General features: G+C 31.4%; 3 protein-coding genes across 3 annotated transcripts; 2 read left to right on the forward strand and 1 right to left on the reverse strand.

Moving 5' to 3' along the window:
* Nucleotides 1-1,534: 1,534 nt before the first annotated feature.
* Nucleotides 1,535-5,676, forward strand: LOC135950210 (dyslexia-associated protein KIAA0319-like protein). Its single transcript, XM_065499740.1, has 7 exons — nucleotides 1,535-3,685; nucleotides 3,749-3,880; nucleotides 3,934-4,233; nucleotides 4,294-4,575; nucleotides 4,640-4,880; nucleotides 4,949-5,116; nucleotides 5,176-5,676. The coding sequence occupies exons 1-7, from the start codon at nucleotides 1,667-1,669 to the stop codon at nucleotides 5,343-5,345; spliced, it is 3,312 nt and encodes a 1,103-aa protein (XP_065355812.1). The 5' UTR covers nucleotides 1,535-1,666; the 3' UTR covers nucleotides 5,346-5,676.
* Nucleotides 5,677-7,588: 1,912 nt separating this feature from the next.
* Nucleotides 7,589-11,540, reverse strand: Ir68a (Ionotropic receptor 68a). The gene is made up of 6 exons (XM_065499333.1): nucleotides 11,476-11,540; nucleotides 10,890-11,336; nucleotides 10,469-10,605; nucleotides 10,086-10,309; nucleotides 8,122-8,859; nucleotides 7,589-8,056 (listed from the first exon to the last, which is right to left on the reverse strand). The coding sequence occupies exons 1-6, from the start codon at nucleotides 11,538-11,540 to the stop codon at nucleotides 7,589-7,591; spliced, it is 2,079 nt and encodes a 692-aa protein (XP_065355405.1).
* Nucleotides 11,541-16,046: 4,506 nt separating this feature from the next.
* On the forward strand, nucleotides 16,047-19,568 carry gudu (Armadillo repeat-containing protein gudu). Its single transcript, XM_065501390.1, has 5 exons — nucleotides 16,047-16,776; nucleotides 16,836-17,058; nucleotides 17,131-17,944; nucleotides 18,012-18,226; nucleotides 19,428-19,568. The coding sequence occupies exons 1-5, from the start codon at nucleotides 16,139-16,141 to the stop codon at nucleotides 19,566-19,568; spliced, it is 2,031 nt and encodes a 676-aa protein (XP_065357462.1). The 5' UTR covers nucleotides 16,047-16,138.
* The last annotated feature ends 503 nt before the right edge of the window (nucleotides 19,569-20,071 follow it).

A 20,071-nucleotide genomic window follows, 5' to 3' on the forward strand; every position in this document is an offset into this window, starting at 1 on the left:
GAAGATTTGGATCCCGAAATAAATGTGGGGTCTTCAGAAAATTTATTTCAACAGACAGCCGGACATGGCTTAATCGACTCCGCTATATATAAGGATCCAGAATATGTATACTTTATAGGGTCGGAAAATTATATTGTGGAAATTACAAACGGAATGACAAACTTAAATATGTATACCCTTCTCACGAAGGTGAAGCGTATAATAAAGTTTGCAGAAAAATATCAATCAGCAAAGAAATAAAATATTTGTAATACTATCGTGTAAACTAGGGTTCTATAGCTGAATCAAAATGTCGACTTTTCGACCTTTTCCGTTTTTTAAAAAGTCGACTTTTCGAACTTTCGACTTTTGGTAGTTTATGAAAAGTCCACTTTTCAAACTTTCGACTTTTTAGTTATCGACTTTTTTCGATTATTTTCGACTTTCCGACTATTTTCGACTTTTTTCAACTTTTTACCATTTCTTGTAAAAAATACATGGTTTCTACATTTATTGATGCGCCTTTTGTAATGTTTAGCAATAAAAATGAAATTTATCAAGGCGATAATAGTTAGAATAATGTTGTAAGAATTTTGTGTAGAAAAAAGATTTATTTTATAAACATTTATTTATTTATTATTTACATATATTAGCATACACTACAAAAAATGCAAGTGCAATATTATTTTTTAACAATCTAAAAAGTCGACTTTTATCGACTATTCGGTTTTTTTCGACTATTTTCGACTTGTATCGACTATTTTCGACTTTTATCGACTATTTTCGACTATTCGACTTTTGAGATAACATAATCGATTGTTCGACTTTTTTCCGACCAAAAAGTCGATTTCGACTTTTTTCAGGAAATAGTCGATTGTTCGAACAATCGTCTTATAGAACCCTAGTGTAAATAAGAAATGTCTTTTCGAAACGATTTCCTGACATACCGAATGATTTCAATAATATTTTAAATTTGAATACTCAGTATTGCCGTGTATAAGTGATTTTACCTTCTACAATTATTGTATCATGCTTTACCGATATTCTATAAAAATTTGAATAATTCTGTTCTTTAAAATCCACAGAATATAAACTTTGTCAACATATTTAAAATGTTTGTAAATTTTATTCATAATGAAATTAACGTTATAATTTAAATAACATTACCTCTAAAATAACGTTACCTCTAAAGCACCGTTACCATAATAATCCAAATTTTCGCTACCATTACCTTATTAAAGTATTGAATATGTAGCCAACCTTGGTCAAAATAATGGAATTAGTCAAATAGTAAAATATTGCTTGTTTATTGTTTACTCTGTTCATATTACTTTCGATTTGAATTAAAATAATCTTTATAAATTTAAAATTTTAACGGCAAATAATACAGTCGATAATACTGTTTCCTATTTAACTATCGTATCATTTCTAATCAACGGTGTAAAAACGCCTTTACAGCTGATTATCGAATAAATTCTGACATTTGTCGAAGGTGGTTGTTTTTTTTTTTATTGTTCAATATTTTAACTTGGTGTTCTAGCATTACAATATACGTACTTATAAAAGAAAAAAAGGATTTATATTCAACAAAAACTAGTATTTATTAAAAGAAATTCTAAATTAGCAATTCATCAAATAGATGGATCGGAAAATACAAAACTTTTAAAAATATAGCAGTTTTGCTTTGATGAAAAAAAGAAGTTTTCAATTTTCCAATATGAAATTTCATAAAATGTATCACTGCAGCAAAGTATTTGTAATATTAATGGCATGCGTGCCCTTAATATTATGCGAAAATACTTTGGTTACTACAGAGACTTCTGCGACATTACATGAACCAACTCAGGAAGTACATACACCCGTAAATACACGTAATGCTGGTGATGCAGATTTAACAGCCCTATGTCCCAATATGGTACGCTATGTGTTTGAGAGTGCCATGCCAAGGGATGAATTCAAAGCGGGAATCTTTGAGAAATATCCCAATACAGAGGATGTAACAACGAACGGTGAAGTTGATCTTCGTACTTGTGTGGAAGCTTGCTGTGAGAAGGGCAGAAATAATACTTGTAATATTGTTTTTATGTATAAACATAAGTGCTATCATGTAAAATGTGTTAGCAACGAATCGTGTTTGCCCAAAGAACGTAGAAGTATAGCAGAACGCATACAAATGGTTTTGGTGAATCCTGTAAAACAAGCTCATAGCGATAAGGAACCATTATCTTGGTTGAATTCGCTTAAAGCATCAAAAGCTTTAAATGAACTAATGCCCTTGGAAGAAACTGATGAAAATATAAATTCTTTGAATTTTTGGAAGCAACCTCACAAATTTCCTTATTTTACGCGTGCGGGAGCTGATAATAATAACTATGATGAAGATGATTTTCCAATGGCTGAAAAGAGAGTAAAACAATTACTCATGTCATCATCACTAGACGAAAATGATGGTATTTTGCCAGAAGACTTAACGTACTATAGGGAAAATCTAGCGCCCGACTCATCATTACCAAATTATATCACCTGTAGTTTGGACATGACATCTGGAGCTGAAAGTAGGTGCCCTTTAAATGAAGAATGTGCTGCTGTAAGGGTGGATGTAACAACAGGAATATGTAAATGCAGAAGAGGTTTTTTGCGTAATCACTTAAGAGTTTGTGTTCCCGATACTGTAGACTACAATTTATTAGACGAATCCGGCTCGGCTCGTAGTTTACTCTTAGAAGCGTCTGCATCAAATGAGGCCACCACACAGCTAAAATCTGATGCCGATCCTACACCCAAAACAGAAGCCAATAAGAAACTAATGGTTTCGGTGGTCTCGAAGGAGGTTCGTTTACCAGAAAAGGAGGTTACTTTGGCGGCGTTTACAGTACCCGATGAAGAATCCAGTAATACTAAATATAAATATCTATGGACCTTGATTAATCAGCCAAAAAGTCCCATGAATGGCACAATATCCGATCAGAGCCAATCAAAAGTGAAGTTGTCAAATCTATCAGAAGGTCTGTATACATTTAAAGTGACCGTCACTGGTGATGGTACCTATGGCGAAGCCATGGCCAATGTCACGGTATTGCCAGAGAAAAGAATTAACCGAGTACCCCAAGTGATTATAACACCGAGTGAACAAACAATTAGGCAACCTACCACGAATGCTATATTAGACGGCAGCACTAGTACGGATGATGACAAAATTGTTTCCTGGCATTGGGAAGTGGTTTCGGGACCCATTGGTTATCAACCTAAATTGCCAGAAGTTAATACTTTACAACTGACAGATCTAACCTCGCCAGGAAATTACACTTTTAAATTGACTGTTATGGACACAGACAATGTTACAAACTTCACCACGGCCACTATAACTGTATTAAAGGGCACAGACTATCCGCCCGTGGCAAATGCTGGCGATGCTGTTATCTTATATTTACCCAACAACAATGTCACACTCAATGGCACCGCCAGTTCAGATGATCATGAAATTGTAGCTTGGGAATGGACCAAAGATGCAAGTGATGAAGCCAAGGCCGTTGATATGCAAAACACCAGAACACCCTATGTTCAACTCTCCAATTTGGAAGAGGGCATGTATACATTTGTACTAAAAGTGACGGACGGCAGCAGTCAATCGAGTACAGCAAAAGTACATGTGTTTGTTAAACCACCAACAAATTCGCCTCCCTTAGCAGTAGCAGGAGTAAACATGGTAATAAAGTTTTATGTAATTGCACATTGACAACTTAATTCCTTCATGATTTTATTTTTGTAGACAATAAATTTACCTACGAATTGGAATATTTTGAATGGTTCAGGATCTTCAGATGACATTGGTATTAAAACGTATCGATGGAAGGAAATATCTGGACCTAATAAGGCGACCATATTAAAAGCGAATGAAACGGTATGTTAAAAAAAACATGCAAGCAAAATTATATTATTCCTGAAATATTTTAGATTGCAAATGCTACTGGCCTCACCTTGGGCTTATATGAGTTTGAGCTTACTGTGGCAGATGAAAGTAACAATACTGCATCTGACAGTATGTGGTTGAAAGTGGTACAAGAAAAAAATTCTCCTCCTATTGCCAATGCTGGTGGTGATCAAAGTATTACGCTGCCAGTATCTGCAATATTTTTTAATGGTAACTTATCATCGGACGACTTGGGTGTTGCAAAATATAAATGGACCAGAGAAGATGCTAGTCTGGCAGCTGGCCAAATTGTGGCTGACACCGATAATCAACCTCTCATGATAGTAAGTTAAGCCTATGTCTTAATAAACAGATTTTCCAACTCTTCAAAATTTTTATTCAAGCTTACTAATCTGGTGTCGGGCCGTTACGTTTTTAAATTAACTGTTAGTGATGAACAGGGTTTAACCAGTTCTGATACGGCCAGTGTATTTGTACATCCCGATCCCATGTTGCTGAATCTAGTGCAATTGACACTGCCCACTAATATTTCCATGCTGACACATTCTGCTTTAAATACGATAGTGCAAAAAATTGGTTTACTGTTGGGCGACATGAAGATTCAAGTAAGGCAATTGCAGCATGACACTAGAACAAATGCAGCTATATTGGTATTTTATGTTGAGGTATGAAAATGATTTTAAAATGTTTAAATGATGAAATATACAACAAATATTAAATGAAATACAGTTGGAAAATGGTGAGGAAAGGCGTCCTATGGATGGTTTGGCCATAGAACACTTACTAAAGGATAAATTACAGCGCGATGCTTCAATACTGGGTACCGTGTTTGCTGATGTGCGTACCGTAGTATGTCAAAATAAATGTTCTGGTCATGGTGTGTGTAATGACGACACAAGAGCCTGTTTCTGTGAAGCTTTCTGGATGCCATCATTTGGATTCTTTTGGGGATTCGAAGAAGCTAATTGTGGTAATAAAACACTATAAACAAACATTATTTATAAACAGTATTTTCTCTAATGCAACAAATATTTTTAGACTGGTCTGTACTTTATGTATTTGTGGGAGTTATTGTATCGCTACTCATTCTATCAGTCATATTCTGGGTTATTGCTGTGGCCTGTAGACAATCAAAAAAACCCCGTTCCCGACCAAAAGTACAAAAGTACTCCTTAATTGGTACACAAGATGAAGAAGCACAAAATTGTAAGAATTTCAAGAAATTTTTCTAGCACCCTAGATTTCAAAACTTTCTTAATTTCTAGATTCTCGTGCCACATCCTTAACCGATTCTGAAACTGATTCAGATGTTTTATTTGAATCGCGTTCAAAGTCAAATGGCAGCTTGCGCTTAAACGGTACTTCAAAAAATAAACACAATGGCCATGATCGTGTAAAATATCCGGGAAAACATGGTCGCAAAATTAAGACGTAAAAATATTGTGGTTTATTATTTTCTTATTATTGATTGTGATAGTGTATTATGTATTTTATTTAATTACGTACCTAAATGTATACATTCATATTTGTATATACGTACGTATGTTTTTTTGTATATGTATGTATATGTTCCTTTAATTTAGTTGTATGTATTTATATATTCATTTATTTTTTTTTTGTATATTTATCTAATTTGCACTAACATATGTCATTTTATTTAAGCTTTTTTGTGTAATAATACGCACATCTATACAACTTTCCATTTTATTTTAATAAGTTGAATTAAATGTGGAAACAATAAACATTGCTTTATTCATAACAAAAAATTATTTAGTATTATTTTCGTTAGTATTATATGTTCTAAAAATATTCCTTTAATTTTTAAAACCAGGAATTTCTCGAAAATGTTTTATTTATCTATGCCGTATTAACCTTCCAACAATCTATATAAAAGAAGCTAGAATCTTGAAATTTTAACTGTGGGTTCCTCCCTCCCCAAAATGATCCGATAAGATTTTTTGAAATTCGAACGTTTAGGGGGTAAAAACGGGTAAATTCGGTAACCATATCTCTTCAAAACTAATAAAGATACAAAAAAACTTAAAATTGCATGTTACTCCATTTATAAAATAAGCTGACAGCTGTTTCGTACTTTTTCAAAATTCGAACCTTTTAGGGGAGAAAACGGGTAAAAACTGTATTTTGGTACTTTTTTGGCACCCTATGTATCATTTAAACCAATAAACATAGAAACAAATTTTAAATCGTATTCTTTACTTATCAAAAAATAAAAAATATAAGTTTGGTATTTTTTTGGAAATTAGGGGATAAAAATAGTGTTTATTTTTTGGTACTTTTTCATAAAAATTGTTTTTCTATAATTTGACATAGACATACGAATATTTTATTATGAACTCCCACTTCGATGCATATTTTTACTTGAATACAATTGTACCACCTCAATGGGGATAAAAAAGGTCCCAAAAAGGGGATAAAATCGGGAAAATACATTATATTTTAAATTATTAAGCCAATTTTGATAATTTTTTTAACGTTGGTTCCTGGATTCATACAAAAATTAACTAACATGGTGTTATTTGGAACTCGAGTGCCAAGGTGTATATTGGGCCAAATCCGGGTAAACAGTTTAGTACTTTTTTAAAACATATTTTTTCTTGGGCACATTAACACAGATTTCAAACTACAAGTTTTTTTTTATAATAATGGACCTAGAAATATGAAATTAAGCGTATATGGTCCCAAGTGAGTGAAAATTAAAGCGGATAACTCATGGTACTTTTTGTTTATTCTAATGGTACTTTTTTTAATTTTCTATAACAATGGACTTAAAAACATGAAATTAAGCATACATGGTCCTAAGTCAGTGAGAATTCTAGGGGGAGACATTTTGGTACTTTTTCTTTATTCTAATTGTACTTTTTGTATTCTCTTCACCAATTAACATAAAAACATGGAGTAAAGCTTATATGGACCTGAGCGAGTGGGAAACCACACGTGGGGGTTTATAGTGCTTTTTCTTTATTTTGAATTTTCTATAATAATGGACCTGGAAAAATTAAATTAAATAGAAATCAGATGGAATAGGACGATTAAATATTTTGAAAATTATGTACAAACGTTATTTTCTAATCAAATAATTTGGTATGTTAAGATGTTTCATGCTACATAAGTAACACATTTTTTAATTGTACATTGGTATACTTTTTATTTTTATATCAAAATATATGCTAAAGAAGTAGCGGGTAATATGCTAGTATACAAATAAAATTGAAATACACAAACGTTACCTCTAAAATATGTACTGTTTTCGAAATAACTGCAATTATCGATATCTCTAAAATATCGTAACCAAAATAATCGTAGATTGTTACCTCTAAAATTATTGTTATTCTATAAATAAATAATTGAGTTTATTGAAATACAATTAGCGAAACCTATGACCGAAACAACATAAATGAACAAATAATTTAAATAAAATGTTTACTTTTTTTTCCGCTCTATGTCTGTTTCTCTATGACAAAACTTTCATTCATTTATGGGCCGATTTTCATGATTTTATACAAGATTTGCGTCCGTAAATATTATGGGCCTTCGAAAAGTTGTTTTTAACAGAAAGACACACTTGAATATACTCTTATCACTTATGTTGAAATGTGTTATAAATCGTCAATAAATCACATTAATTAAAATCACTAGATAAGTTAACAAACACATTTATTAGTTATCCGGAAATTTTCTTTTAAAATTATAATACAATTTTGGATTGGATCTCTCATACATGGGATGCTTACAAATGATATTACGAAAATGCCAATGCTCAAATAAAACTGCAAGAAAACTACAAAAATAGCCAATTGCTAAGGGTACAAATGAGCCCCAGAATTTATGTAAATCAATTAAGGCTTCGGGCGGCATTACTTCTTCGACGGGAAAATGCTGAACGGTATCTTGCAGCCATTTAGCCAATAAGCCCGACTCTATTAAACGTTGTAAATATTTATCAATTGAGGGCTTTAAAGGAGAATTACGTGTTAAACCTAAAGCTACTGGCATTTTTACCACACAGTCGCGCATAATGTGTAAAACGTCATCGTCCTTGCGGGCTGCGGCTGCCTCTAAACGTAAATGTTTTAAGAAATAATGATTATCATAGTAAGCAAAACCTCCCTTGGCAATTTTCAGGGTCTGAAAAAAAAGGAAAAATTAATATAAATATAATTTTAAATGTTATTTAAAATAGTTATACTTACTATGTCACTGATATCATTAATAATAACCGTTTTTGTGCCCAATTTCTTAAGAATTTCATCAAATGCATTGTCAAATAACTGTTTATTTTCCATGGAACCAACTGTTAGTGTCAAGCGGCTTTGCATTAACTCCTCTAGAGTATCAATAGTGATGCGTGGTGCTGGATTAGCTAAGATGGCGGTAAAACTTGCCCGATAACTTACTGTTATCAAAATGCAATATAACCAATACCAGCCAGTCAGCACTCGTAAAGGCCAATTGCGCGGCATACGAGGCAACGAAACATACATTAGCATGGAGTATGTGAGGAGTATACAATTTTCAAAATTATCAAACAAGTCTTCTGTTTTCAGCAATACCACCATTTGATTAAGATAACTACGAAATCTGACATCACGATAACTGTTTATCGATATGCGACTTTCGCTTTTGCGCTGGCGAAATAGTTTGAAAAACTTTCTAGAGCTAATACGCGAAGATTTCTTGCCCATTAGCAAAGCATGTAAAAATGACAAAACGTAGAAAAGTGTTCCCACTATAAAGAGCGACATTAAAACTCCAGCCCACATACTGCCACTGAATGGTTGGATAAATGTTCTCCAGGAATTATCCTGTGATGATTCGGGCGTCAGAAATGTCAAACATTCATAGCTGTGGGGACTGCTAAAGTCAATTATGGAACTAAAGGCATTAAAAACATGCAAATCACCAATAGCTATGATGGCAGAATTTGAACTCTGAAAATTAAAATAGATTAGATTAATAGATTAATGAAGCATTTAAATATTTAAAAAATAATCGCCGTCCCTTTTCTATAAATCAAGTGGTTTCAAAAACTAGTGAATTTCAAAAACGATAATTTGTCATATTGATGTTCTGAAAATCTAATTATTTTATACCTTGAAACTTTGTGTTCACTCGAAAGTTGTTATTGTTGTAGCAGCGTAAACAATTTTACAATATTTAAACAATCATATACGAGCTGCGGTCAAATGGATCCTGCACATACATACCTCTGTATGCTCTCCTTGTATTTTCGTAGGTCATATCTATGCCTCGGGGGAGTCTTCAACTGTGTGATGTCGAAGTTGGGATGTCACCGGAGGATACATCCAAAATGTTGAGTCAACGTTGTGTTTCTTAACCGGTAGAACCTTAGAACTCGAAAGTAGGGATGTTCTAACAACCTGTTTAATCAATTATTCGATATTCATAATTAATTAAATAATTTAGATTTTGATTATTCAAATCCAAGAATAATTGATTAGTTACAAAATTTGAATAATTGCAAATTAATTATTTGAATTTTGTTTAACTTTTGTGCTTTTTATTTGTTTATTTTGTGTTTTTTTCTTTTATTTAATTTTTCTGAACAAAAATATTCAAATTTGTAGAATCAAAATTAAAATTAATTGATTAATCAAAGTTGATTAATCAGAATGTTTCATTATTCGATTAATCGCACATCCCTAATTCACTTAAATCTCAATTGAGAATTAAACGCTTTATTTGAAAATAATGCATTCATTGTTCAATTATTACATTCAACCTTTGAATGTATTCAATATTTGTTAATTCAAATCTAATGCAAACTGAATTAAAATATTTAATTTTTGTTAATGAAATGAATTGAAAAAATTATATTTTGGAATAGATTTGAATTGAATCATTCAGTACATTAAAGAAAACTTGAATGATTCAATAAGGACTGAATTCTCAAAGGCATGAATTAAATATGTTTGAAGTACTAGTACAAAGGAAATAAGCCTATGAATTAATTCATAATGAATTCGTTAACGGAATGTTTAACAGCTAAAATTTAATTGAATTATTAATTAATTCTATAGAACCTTTGCAAGTTTATCATGTTGATTTGATTTACAGAACAAACAAAAATTTTGAATTCGTTTTAAAAGCTAAAACGTTTCTCGGTTTTGATTTACAGAACAGGAGGATGACTTACCAATTCCCCTATTAAACCTGTATAGGTGCCATTCGCCAATTGTCTTCCCCAACGTTCTCGTTGGCTATTTGCGCTCTCGTAAAACCATGGCTTAAATTTCATAGCTTTACCCAGTGATAAAACAATTTCAATCTCAACGCCTTTGTATTCAATTTCCGTTCTACTAAGGTTACTATATGTAACCATAGGTACATGGTCGAAAACAGCCACCGGTAAATCTAACCCTAAAATATTAATAAATATCATTAACGTGATTCAGGTCATCTTTTATTTACCCTTACGAAAAGGCAAACTTTCGCATAATCTTAACAACCGTTGTTGTTGTTGTGGTGGTGCATTTTCGCAAAGTTAAAACAGGATAACTTGATTAATTTATACTATACCTTGTAAATTAGCTGAAGTATTAGCAAACAACTTAACCTTCTTTAAAGTTTTGCCCTTAAACCATACAAAAATTTGCTTCGAAATTATGGCACCATTCACCAAAATATTGGGAAAAGCAATAGAGGAAATCATAAAACTTTAAATTTGTTAGTTTGAGGAAGAAAACAGAGCTATAAATGAGGCTATCAGTGCAAAACTGGTGTAACCCCCAACTATTTATTTAGTGGTATATTCAACTTACACCGCTTTTGCTACATTACTTTGTGCAAAAACGATTATTTCACATCAATCTGCTTTTGAATACCCCACTTTTGTATTTATATTGGTAATGTGAGGACTGTATGTAACACCAGAACAGCAACCAAAAAAATTGTGGGTTACACCATTTTTGCGCTAATGGCCTCTAATATTTCAATTTACCTTTTTTCATCATCCAGAGGCTTTATAAAAACCGAAAAAATCATATTGCTCCATACTCGATACATATCGTCTTCAAACAGACGATCATCGTGCATAAATACAAATCTCCGTTTAGTATTCAAAATGCGATAGTTCTCCAAAAACAGCAATAAACGTTTAACTTGTATTCCATTTAATAGGGTAATAAAGTGCAGATCACAATTGAAAGCTTTTATTTGTTTTAGAACTCGCACGGTATTATAGTTGGGTGACTTTAAATCCTCGGCATCTTTAACTCGTATGTAAAAATGTGTCACCGGATTACGAGAATATTTAAAGAAATTGTGATCGTAAATATTGCTATACCACTCATCGGATATAATAACAAAACAACGTTCAACCTGTGTCTTTATCAATATCTCAGATAATAGTGTTCGTAGAAAGTTCTCTTGATATGCATTTGAAAGTCTAACAGATAATTCAAATTAATTAAATTGTATGCATTGTATGGGGGATGAACGTCAAAATTCAAAATTGAAAATGTTTGAACTTGATACTTTTTGTTGATTAAATTACTTAAGATAATATAATAGTCGTGTTCGCGTACCTCTCAGATATACAGGGTTTAATAAAATTTATCTTTTGAATGAATTTAATTTTAAAATCTTGCATGATTTACAGAACAATATCAGCACACAATATTTCAGTAAAATTTAATGGTTTTCTGTCAATTTAAGATTAAAACCAGTAAATCTGATGAGTACATGGCAATTATTTTAATTAATCCCTTCAAAATACTTCACTCAAAATTTTATCATTTAAGTCATGATGGTCCTCACGCAAATTCAAATCATAATCCCCAAAAAATAGTTTCAATACTTACATATCTTGCTTAAAAGTAGCTGCTTTTTTCAAACACAAATTTATTACAAATAAATAAAGCAGAATATTACCAAAATACCGTTTTACTAACATGATTTTACGAATAGCAACTAGTGTGTACTAACTTTAAGTCTGCAAAATGACACACATTTCGTTTGTGTTACAATTCCTCTGCTTTGAATTGACAGTTTCAATTAAACCTTCAGTTGACTTATTTTGACCCTAATTGTCAAAACATGAAAAGGGTTACTTGAGGTATTTAACATAACTGTTAAAGTATAACAGTAATGGAAGAAGTATCCTTAAAACTGTAGATTATTTGGTTTGTAGTAGACATTCCCTTTTCTGTATGTTTTATGTTTTCGAAATGTTATGGTAACCATATTTTGTTTAGGTTTTTAAATTAAATACAGTGATTTACATGTATGTACGTTTTTTTATTGCACCAGAATTGTATTTCAGGAACTTCTAATTAAATTTAAGGAATTTCCAAACGAATTTAAACAAGTAACAAGTAAGAAAGCTATATTCGGCTGTGCCGAATCTTATATACCCTTCACCAAATTATAATTTAAAATAAATTTGTTTAAATATTTTTAGGTAAACAAAATTAATTTTTTTTTTAATTGTTTTTAAATTTTTTTTTTAATTGTTTTTCAACATTTTTTTAAAATTTTTTTTAATAAAGTTTTTATTCCAAATTTTTAAAAAAAAATTTTTTTTTTTAGTTTTTAAATTTTTTTTTTTTGAAAAAACTTTATGATGAAAAAAAAATTCGGGTTACAAACTATTTTTCCCGATTTTGACTCATTGTAGGTCCAACTTACTATAGCCTTATCTACATCGTTGCAATGGACTTTCAAATATCTATCATTAGATATCCATATTGTCTATATTAATGACTTAGTAATCCAGATATAGATCAAAACAAAAATATGTCAAAAATCGAGGTTGTCCCGGTTTTTTGCTCATATCTCCGTTATTTATGGACCGATTTTCCTGATTTTAAATAGCAAACTTCTCGAAAGCATGTCTGACGGAATTATTGAAGATTTGGATCCCGAAGATATCTGGAGTCTTCAGAAAATTTATTTCAACAGACGGACAGACAGACGGACATGGCTTAATCGACTCCGCTATCTATAAGGATCCAGAATATATATACTTTATAGGGTCGGAAATGAAAAATGTAGAAATTACAAACGGAATGACAAACTTATATATACCCTTCTCACGAAGGTGAAGGGTATAAAAAGTGCTATATTCGGCTGTGCCGAATCTTATATACCTTTCACCAAATTATACTTTAAAATACAAATTTTAAATACTTTTAGGTTAACAAAATTAATTTTTTTTTCAAAATTTAAAAAAAAATCGAAATATTTTTTTATTTTATTTTAATTTTTGGAATTTATTAATGAAATCAAATTTATAACAAAAATATTTTTCCCGATTTTTACCCATTGTAGGTCTTACTTACTATAGCCTTATATACATCGTTGCAATGGACTTTGCTCGTTATTTGGGGGCTACAGAAAGTTAATTTCCACATACAGATGGACATGGCTATATCGACTTCGCTATCTATAACGATCCAGATATACATTATACGATATACATTCTTTGTGTGGTCGCAAATCAAAAATGTTGAAATTACCATGGCAGAATCAACCAGGTACAATTATTAGGGAGAGTTGTCAATATTTAACCCTACAACTAGTGTTTATAAAAAACCGACTTTTTACAAAACCGGTTTGTCGGTTAACCGAAAATTGGCCTTTTTAAGAAAACCGGTTTTTCGGTTAACCGACGTCGAAAAAACCGGTTAAACCGGTTAACCGTCATATATGTGTAGAAAACATAAAATGTCCAATAAAGTACATACGGCTTTAAAATTTTTAGTTTTTAGTAGTCAGAAATGGTTAATATTAAATAACTATGAATATACTAAAGTGCTAAGTCCATATTATTTTGTAAAACTTTCAAAATTATTATCTCAGTCAAATGAAATTGAGTATAAATATGTTACTAACTATATAATAGTTGTTTTAATTATTGGTTTATTCATTAAATTTCAACCAAAAAATGTAAATTATTTTTTTAATTAAATATTTGACAATTTTGAAATTTATTATCACCTCGACTTTCTGATATGAAACAGAAAATATTACAAATCCCAAAAAAGGACCTATAAGATGCAGACGCACTTCGTCTTAGCTGTGCTTATTTGTCATTATGAATCATATCATATCAGATTTCACAAATATTTCAAATCACGGATTTTAGAACATTTTTTGTCTCTTCTGTAATATTTCTGAAAAGGACTTCGTATACTAAGCTAACGAATTGATTGAAAGAAGGTATACACATCAAATTCAAATTAACGTTTGGTAAAATCATCACTAAGTTTATAATGAATCATTATTAAGATTTAGCTTAACTTCTAGAATTATGCGGAATTTAATTTTTAATAGTTTCATTATGTGCAATTTATTCTGAAAAAGTTTTTAATAAACTCATCATCCTCTACTATTTTGAATCATTGCAATTTATAAAAATATCAATCTAAATAGGTTTGTATTGTAAATCAGCAGTTTAGGTTTCAAATCAGACCAATAATGTGTGTACAATGAATATAAAAAATGCACAAAACCATGAGATTTCCTAATTTTAGACCTTAATTTTAAAAACCGGTTAACGGAGTGATAAAAACCGGATAAACCGGTTAACCGAAAATCAACATTTTAAATTAACCGGTTCGCAAAAAACCGAGATTTCGAAGAAAAACCGGTTTTTCGGTTAACCGGTTAACCGGTTTATAAACACTACCTACAACGTCAAACTATGAATGTTATCACTTTATGTTCTCATTTGATTTGTGCGCGTTTTTTTAATTTTTTTTCACACATAAATTTTTCAATTGATTTTTTTCAACAAAACTGGAATTTAATTTATTTTTTTTTTAGACATTTCATTTTGATATTTTTCATTTTCTTTTGTTTGACATTTTAGGGAAATTATAATTGAGAACATACTTTCTAATAATTGTACCTGGTTGATTCTGCCATGGAAATTACAAACGGAATGACAAACTTATACCCTTGCCACTCATGGTGAAGGATATAAAAATGTTTAATTGAATTTAAGAATTTTCTAATTGAATTTCACAAAATTTCAATTCTATTTCAGAAGTTTCTAATTATATTTAAAAAAAATTCTAATTCTGTTTCAGAATTTTCTAATTGTATTTCAGAAAATTTCATTTGTAATCCAGAAATTTACAATTTTATTTCAGAAATTTCGAATAGAAATACAAATGGAACATTTTGAAATACAATTTGAAAATTCTGAAATATAATTCGAAATGTTGTAGTCCTATGTTTAGGTGAACCTTTAGGTTTTTATATCCACCATCAAAAAAGAAGAGGAGTAATTGATTTTATCATTCCGTTTGTAACATATCGAATTATTGTTCGTAGAACCAAAGCGCATATATATCCTGGGTCCTTATAAGATTCTAGCTATGTCCGTCAGTCTGTCTGTCTATTGAAAACAAACAAAACTAGCTAGCTGGCTGAAATGTTCCACAAATTCTCTCTGTTGATAAGAAAATTGTCAATTTCGTCCATGATCTAGCCCCTATACTGTTCCTCGGAATACTGTTCGAACAGTCATAAATATGTTGATTATGCGACAATCCTGATAAAATTTAGCTCAAACTATTTGAAAATGTGGGAGCCGCCATTGTTATTAACCATTCGGCTCGCACTTTTCTCAATATTATTCTTGAGAGCATCTAGAATCTGTGACTTGTTCCGTTACTTGAAAAAAAGGTCAAATCGGGAGATCTAACTCCAGACGTGTTATATTTACTACTCACATTAATCGTGTTGCCCACGACGTAAAAGAATTACCGAAAACTCTTCTAAAAGGATGAAATGGGATTCCGTGAGAAATACGTGGATTTTCAGCGGATCAATTTTCTTTGCGGATCAGCGTGGTTGAGATTCATGAGAGCGAGTTTCTGACACGTTCTTGAGGAGCATTGCATTTTGTAGCTGTTTAATACACAAAACATTAAGGCTAAATTTGCAGTTGGCGCCATTTGCAAAAGATACATATATCGTTTTGTTTACCCCAAATCTTATTCTGAAATGTTTATTGGGAACTTCTTTAAACTCAAACAAAAAAACAAACGAACACTAATGCCAGTCACTGTCACTGTCTTTTTTGTATCGTTTATTTATTTACAATTTATTGGAAATTGAATAAATATTTCTCCTGAAATGACTGAATTACATGCGAGTATTGCAAACGAGGAGCATGCGCCTGATATAAATCTACCAACTTTGAATCATTTAAAAACTGTTAGTAGTACTGCTAAAGCCATGGAACAAAGGAGCGAAGAAAAACAAACGGAAAACAAAACCAAACTGCGTTTTAGGAGACCAAAAAATCAACAAAAATGTGGCAGCTGTCCCGAACGTCATTCCAATGTAAAAAGTTCGGTTTATGTTCAAGACTCCGATTCGACAGAGGTGGATTCGTCTACAGACGAGGAAGAACGTTGGAAGGATGTGGCACGGACAGCAGAAGTGCCAGCTGATTACTATAACATACAAAAGTTGGTCAAGTACATTAAGGCTGGTAACCAGACGGCTACAATTGTGTCGCTATGTTGTCTGCAGGATTATGATTTGACAACACAAATAAATCAATTTGCCATACAGGATATTGGGGGACTGGAGGTGTTAGTGAATATTTTGGAATGTAATGATGCGAAATGTAGATTGGGAGCTTTAACTGTAATGGCTGATATATCCTTGAATATTGATATACGTAAAACTATAGTGGATTTGGATGGTATTCCTTTAATAATTGACATTTTGAACTCTTCGATGAAGGATCTGAAAACTGTGGCCGCCGAGACTTTGGCTAATGTTGCAAAAGTTCGATTGGCTCGGAAATATGTACGCACTTGTGGTGGTATTCCAAAGCTAGTAGATTTGTTGGATGTTAAATTGCAGTGAGTTGTAATATTAGTTTTTAATAATGCAATTAGTGTATCTCTTATTTTTACTCAAGCATTTTACAAACTCCAAGAGAAGATTTGACAAATGAAGAATTAGAACAACTAAATATGGCTCGAGCTGGAGCTAAAGCTTTATGGTCTCTATCGGACTCTAGACATAATAAGGAGTTGATGCGTAAAAGTGGCATTGTGCCACTTATGGCACGTTTATTGAAATCGTGTCACATCGATGTGGTTATACCCATAATGGGAACTATACAGAAATGTGCCTCACAGGTAAATAACTTTAAGGCTTAGAACTTGAAAATAAAAAAGTTAAATTGTGAATAATGTTTCTTTTTAACCCAGCCAAAGTTCCAATTGGCTATTACCACTGAAGGCATGATAGCCGATATTGTTAATCATTTGAGTTCGAGTAATTTGGATTTGAAAATGGAAGGCAGTACTGCTTTATATAAATGTGCTTTTGATCAGGTTACCAGGGATTTGGTAAGGGAAGCTGGTGGTTTAGAACCTTTGGTGGCCATCATTAAGGACAAAACTGTACGCGATAATAAACCTTTGTTGATTGGAGCCACCGGTGCCATTTGGATGTGCGCTATATCCGAAGATAATGTCAAGAAATTTGATCAATTGCGCACGGTTAATCATTTGATTTCGCTACTCAACGATGAATCCGATACTGTTTTAACCAATGTGGCTGGAGCTATAGCTGAGTGTGTTAGATTTCAAAATAATCGTGATGTTTTACGCAATTCCAGTGGTTTACCGGCACTGGTTTCCTTATTGAATTCCTCGCATGCCCCCTTATTGGAAAATCTAGCTAAAGCTTTAAAAGAATGTGCCGAAGATATGGAAAGTATGCATATACTAGAAGAGTTGGATGCTGTGCGTTTAATATGGTCATTGCTTAAGAATCCCAATACACGTGTGCAGGCTTATGCCGCCTATGCTATATGTCCTTGTGTGCAGAATGCCAACGAATCTGGAGAATTAGTGCGCAGTTTAGTGGGCGCCATGGAATTGGTAGTTGGTCTATTGAAATCAAAGGATATTTTAGTTTTGTCAGCAGTTTGTGCTGCTATTGCTACTATAGCCAAAGATAGCACAAATTTAGCTATTTTAACAGATCTTAAAGTTATTTACAAATTAGCTGGACTGGGTAAGTCTAGTGTTTTTATTGGACCTTATGGCTATACAATTTTTCAAATATTTGTAATTGATATTAGTTAATACCACGGAAGATTTATTACGTAAAAACCTGGCTGCAGCAATTGCCAGTTGTGCTACATTCGGTAATAATACTCAAGAATTGGGTCGTTTGCGAACTGTTACACCCATTGTGTCTTATATGACAAGTGATGATCCCGAAGTGCATCGTACAACGGCCATGGCATTAGAAAAATTATCAATGGATCCACAAAATTGCATTACTATGCATCAGGTACATGAGGAAATATATATTTGGTGGCGAATTGTCGCATTCGTGATCGTAACATTTTCTACACAATTTTTAATTGAAATTGATGAGAAAATTCAAAATAAAATAGCGAATTTATACTTTAAATTGGGAATTTTCTAAATTAATTTTAGAATATGAAGTTGAAATTGAGAAAATTCCAAATAAAATTGAGAATATCAATTTTAAACGAGTAAATTACATTTGTAATTTTCTATTTAAAATTTAGAAAATTCCAATTGAAATTGAGATTTTTTTGTTTAAAATTGTGAAAAATTCCAATTGAAATTGAGAACATAGAGGGTACTCATTTCAAAAAATTGGAATATTACACTTTTAAAAAACAAAAAAATAAAAAAAGTTGTATTTTTTTGTGGAAAAAATCAGAGTGTAATTTTACATTTTTTTTCAACCTTATAGATTGAATGATAATTTCAATGTGAAATTGATCAAAATTCTTTATTAACTTTGGAATTTTCTTAATTTATAATTGTATTCCTTTCGTGTTTCTGAATCAGTCCCATAGTTTTTTTGCTAACACATTCTCAACACTTAGTTTTTTGACAACTGACTTAGGTCTTTGACAGGAGAGTTTCCGATCTATGTGTATTTATCTATGATTAAATTTCTAATTTCATGTAAAATTTTCAAAATTTCGATTTGAAATTTCTTGCTTTTTTGTATAAAAGTCACTCAGTTTTCAAATTATTTTTGAGTGTTTTGCATAAAAAAATGGAAAATCCTTCGTGTTTCTTAATCAGGCTCTTAATTCATAGAGAAATACACATAGAGCGGAAACTATTAAAAAACTCAAAAAAAAAATTACTTCAAATAAACATATATGCAAATGTTGCTTCTTATTTAGTTTTTTAACAACAGAGTGGAAACACGAATGGAAATAAATTTTCAAATTTTTTTATGAAAAACAATCTAAAATTATTTAAAAACTAAGTGATTTTCATACAAAAATATTAAAATTGTTTTCCTTTCGTTTTTCTGAGTTGGGCCTTTAGATCTTTAATCTAGATCTATGTATATTCTAAAGAAATTTTCTCAATTTCAATGAAAAATGGTGTAGATTTCATGTTCCATTTGTTGTCTGACAAAAGACAAATTTTCTATCGATCACTAATGTATAATTTGGCTTCTCTGTATTCTGTATTAATATTCGAAATTAATATTTCAGAGTGGCGTTGTTCCCTTTTTATTGGAATGTGTTGGTTCGACTAATAAAGAGCTACAGTTGGCGGCAGCTGGTTGTTTGCGCAATATCCGGGAATTGGCTCTAAGAGCGGAAGAGTACTTACTCAAAATTGACGAAGATTGAAGAATGGCAAATTTATATAAATATCAATGGAGGTTTACTCCCTTATAAAAAAATACTTCACAGAACATTAAAAATATCTCCATACTAATTTTTGAAAAAAAAACAAAAACAATTTATACGATTAATTTCTCAAAGTGAGTTTAAATTTCTCGTCACTTAAAAATTTCTTTAAAAATATATTCTGTTGCCAGCTTGTCAGGCTTTAGACAGATGAATTTCGAATTTACCTCAGGCATTGAAAAGTTGATACGATTGCACTACTACTTATACTATTTCATATTCTAAAGTATCATATTACTCATGCGACAAGAGCTTCTAATTAATTAATTCAATTTAACCCTAATTCACAAAAATCTTATTTCAGAATTAAAAATTTCAGTAATTCATTCCATATAAACATTGCGAACATTACAAATTCTTTAGCTTCATTTAAATACTATTATTTCAATGGAATTCATTCATTGTTGAATTAATTCATAATTAAATTCATTCAACCTTTGAGT

The sequence above is a fragment of the Calliphora vicina genome, chromosome 2, assembly GCF_958450345.1.
Source record: "Calliphora vicina chromosome 2, idCalVici1.1, whole genome shotgun sequence".
NCBI classification, from domain to species: Eukaryota; Metazoa; Arthropoda; class Insecta; order Diptera; family Calliphoridae; genus Calliphora; species Calliphora vicina.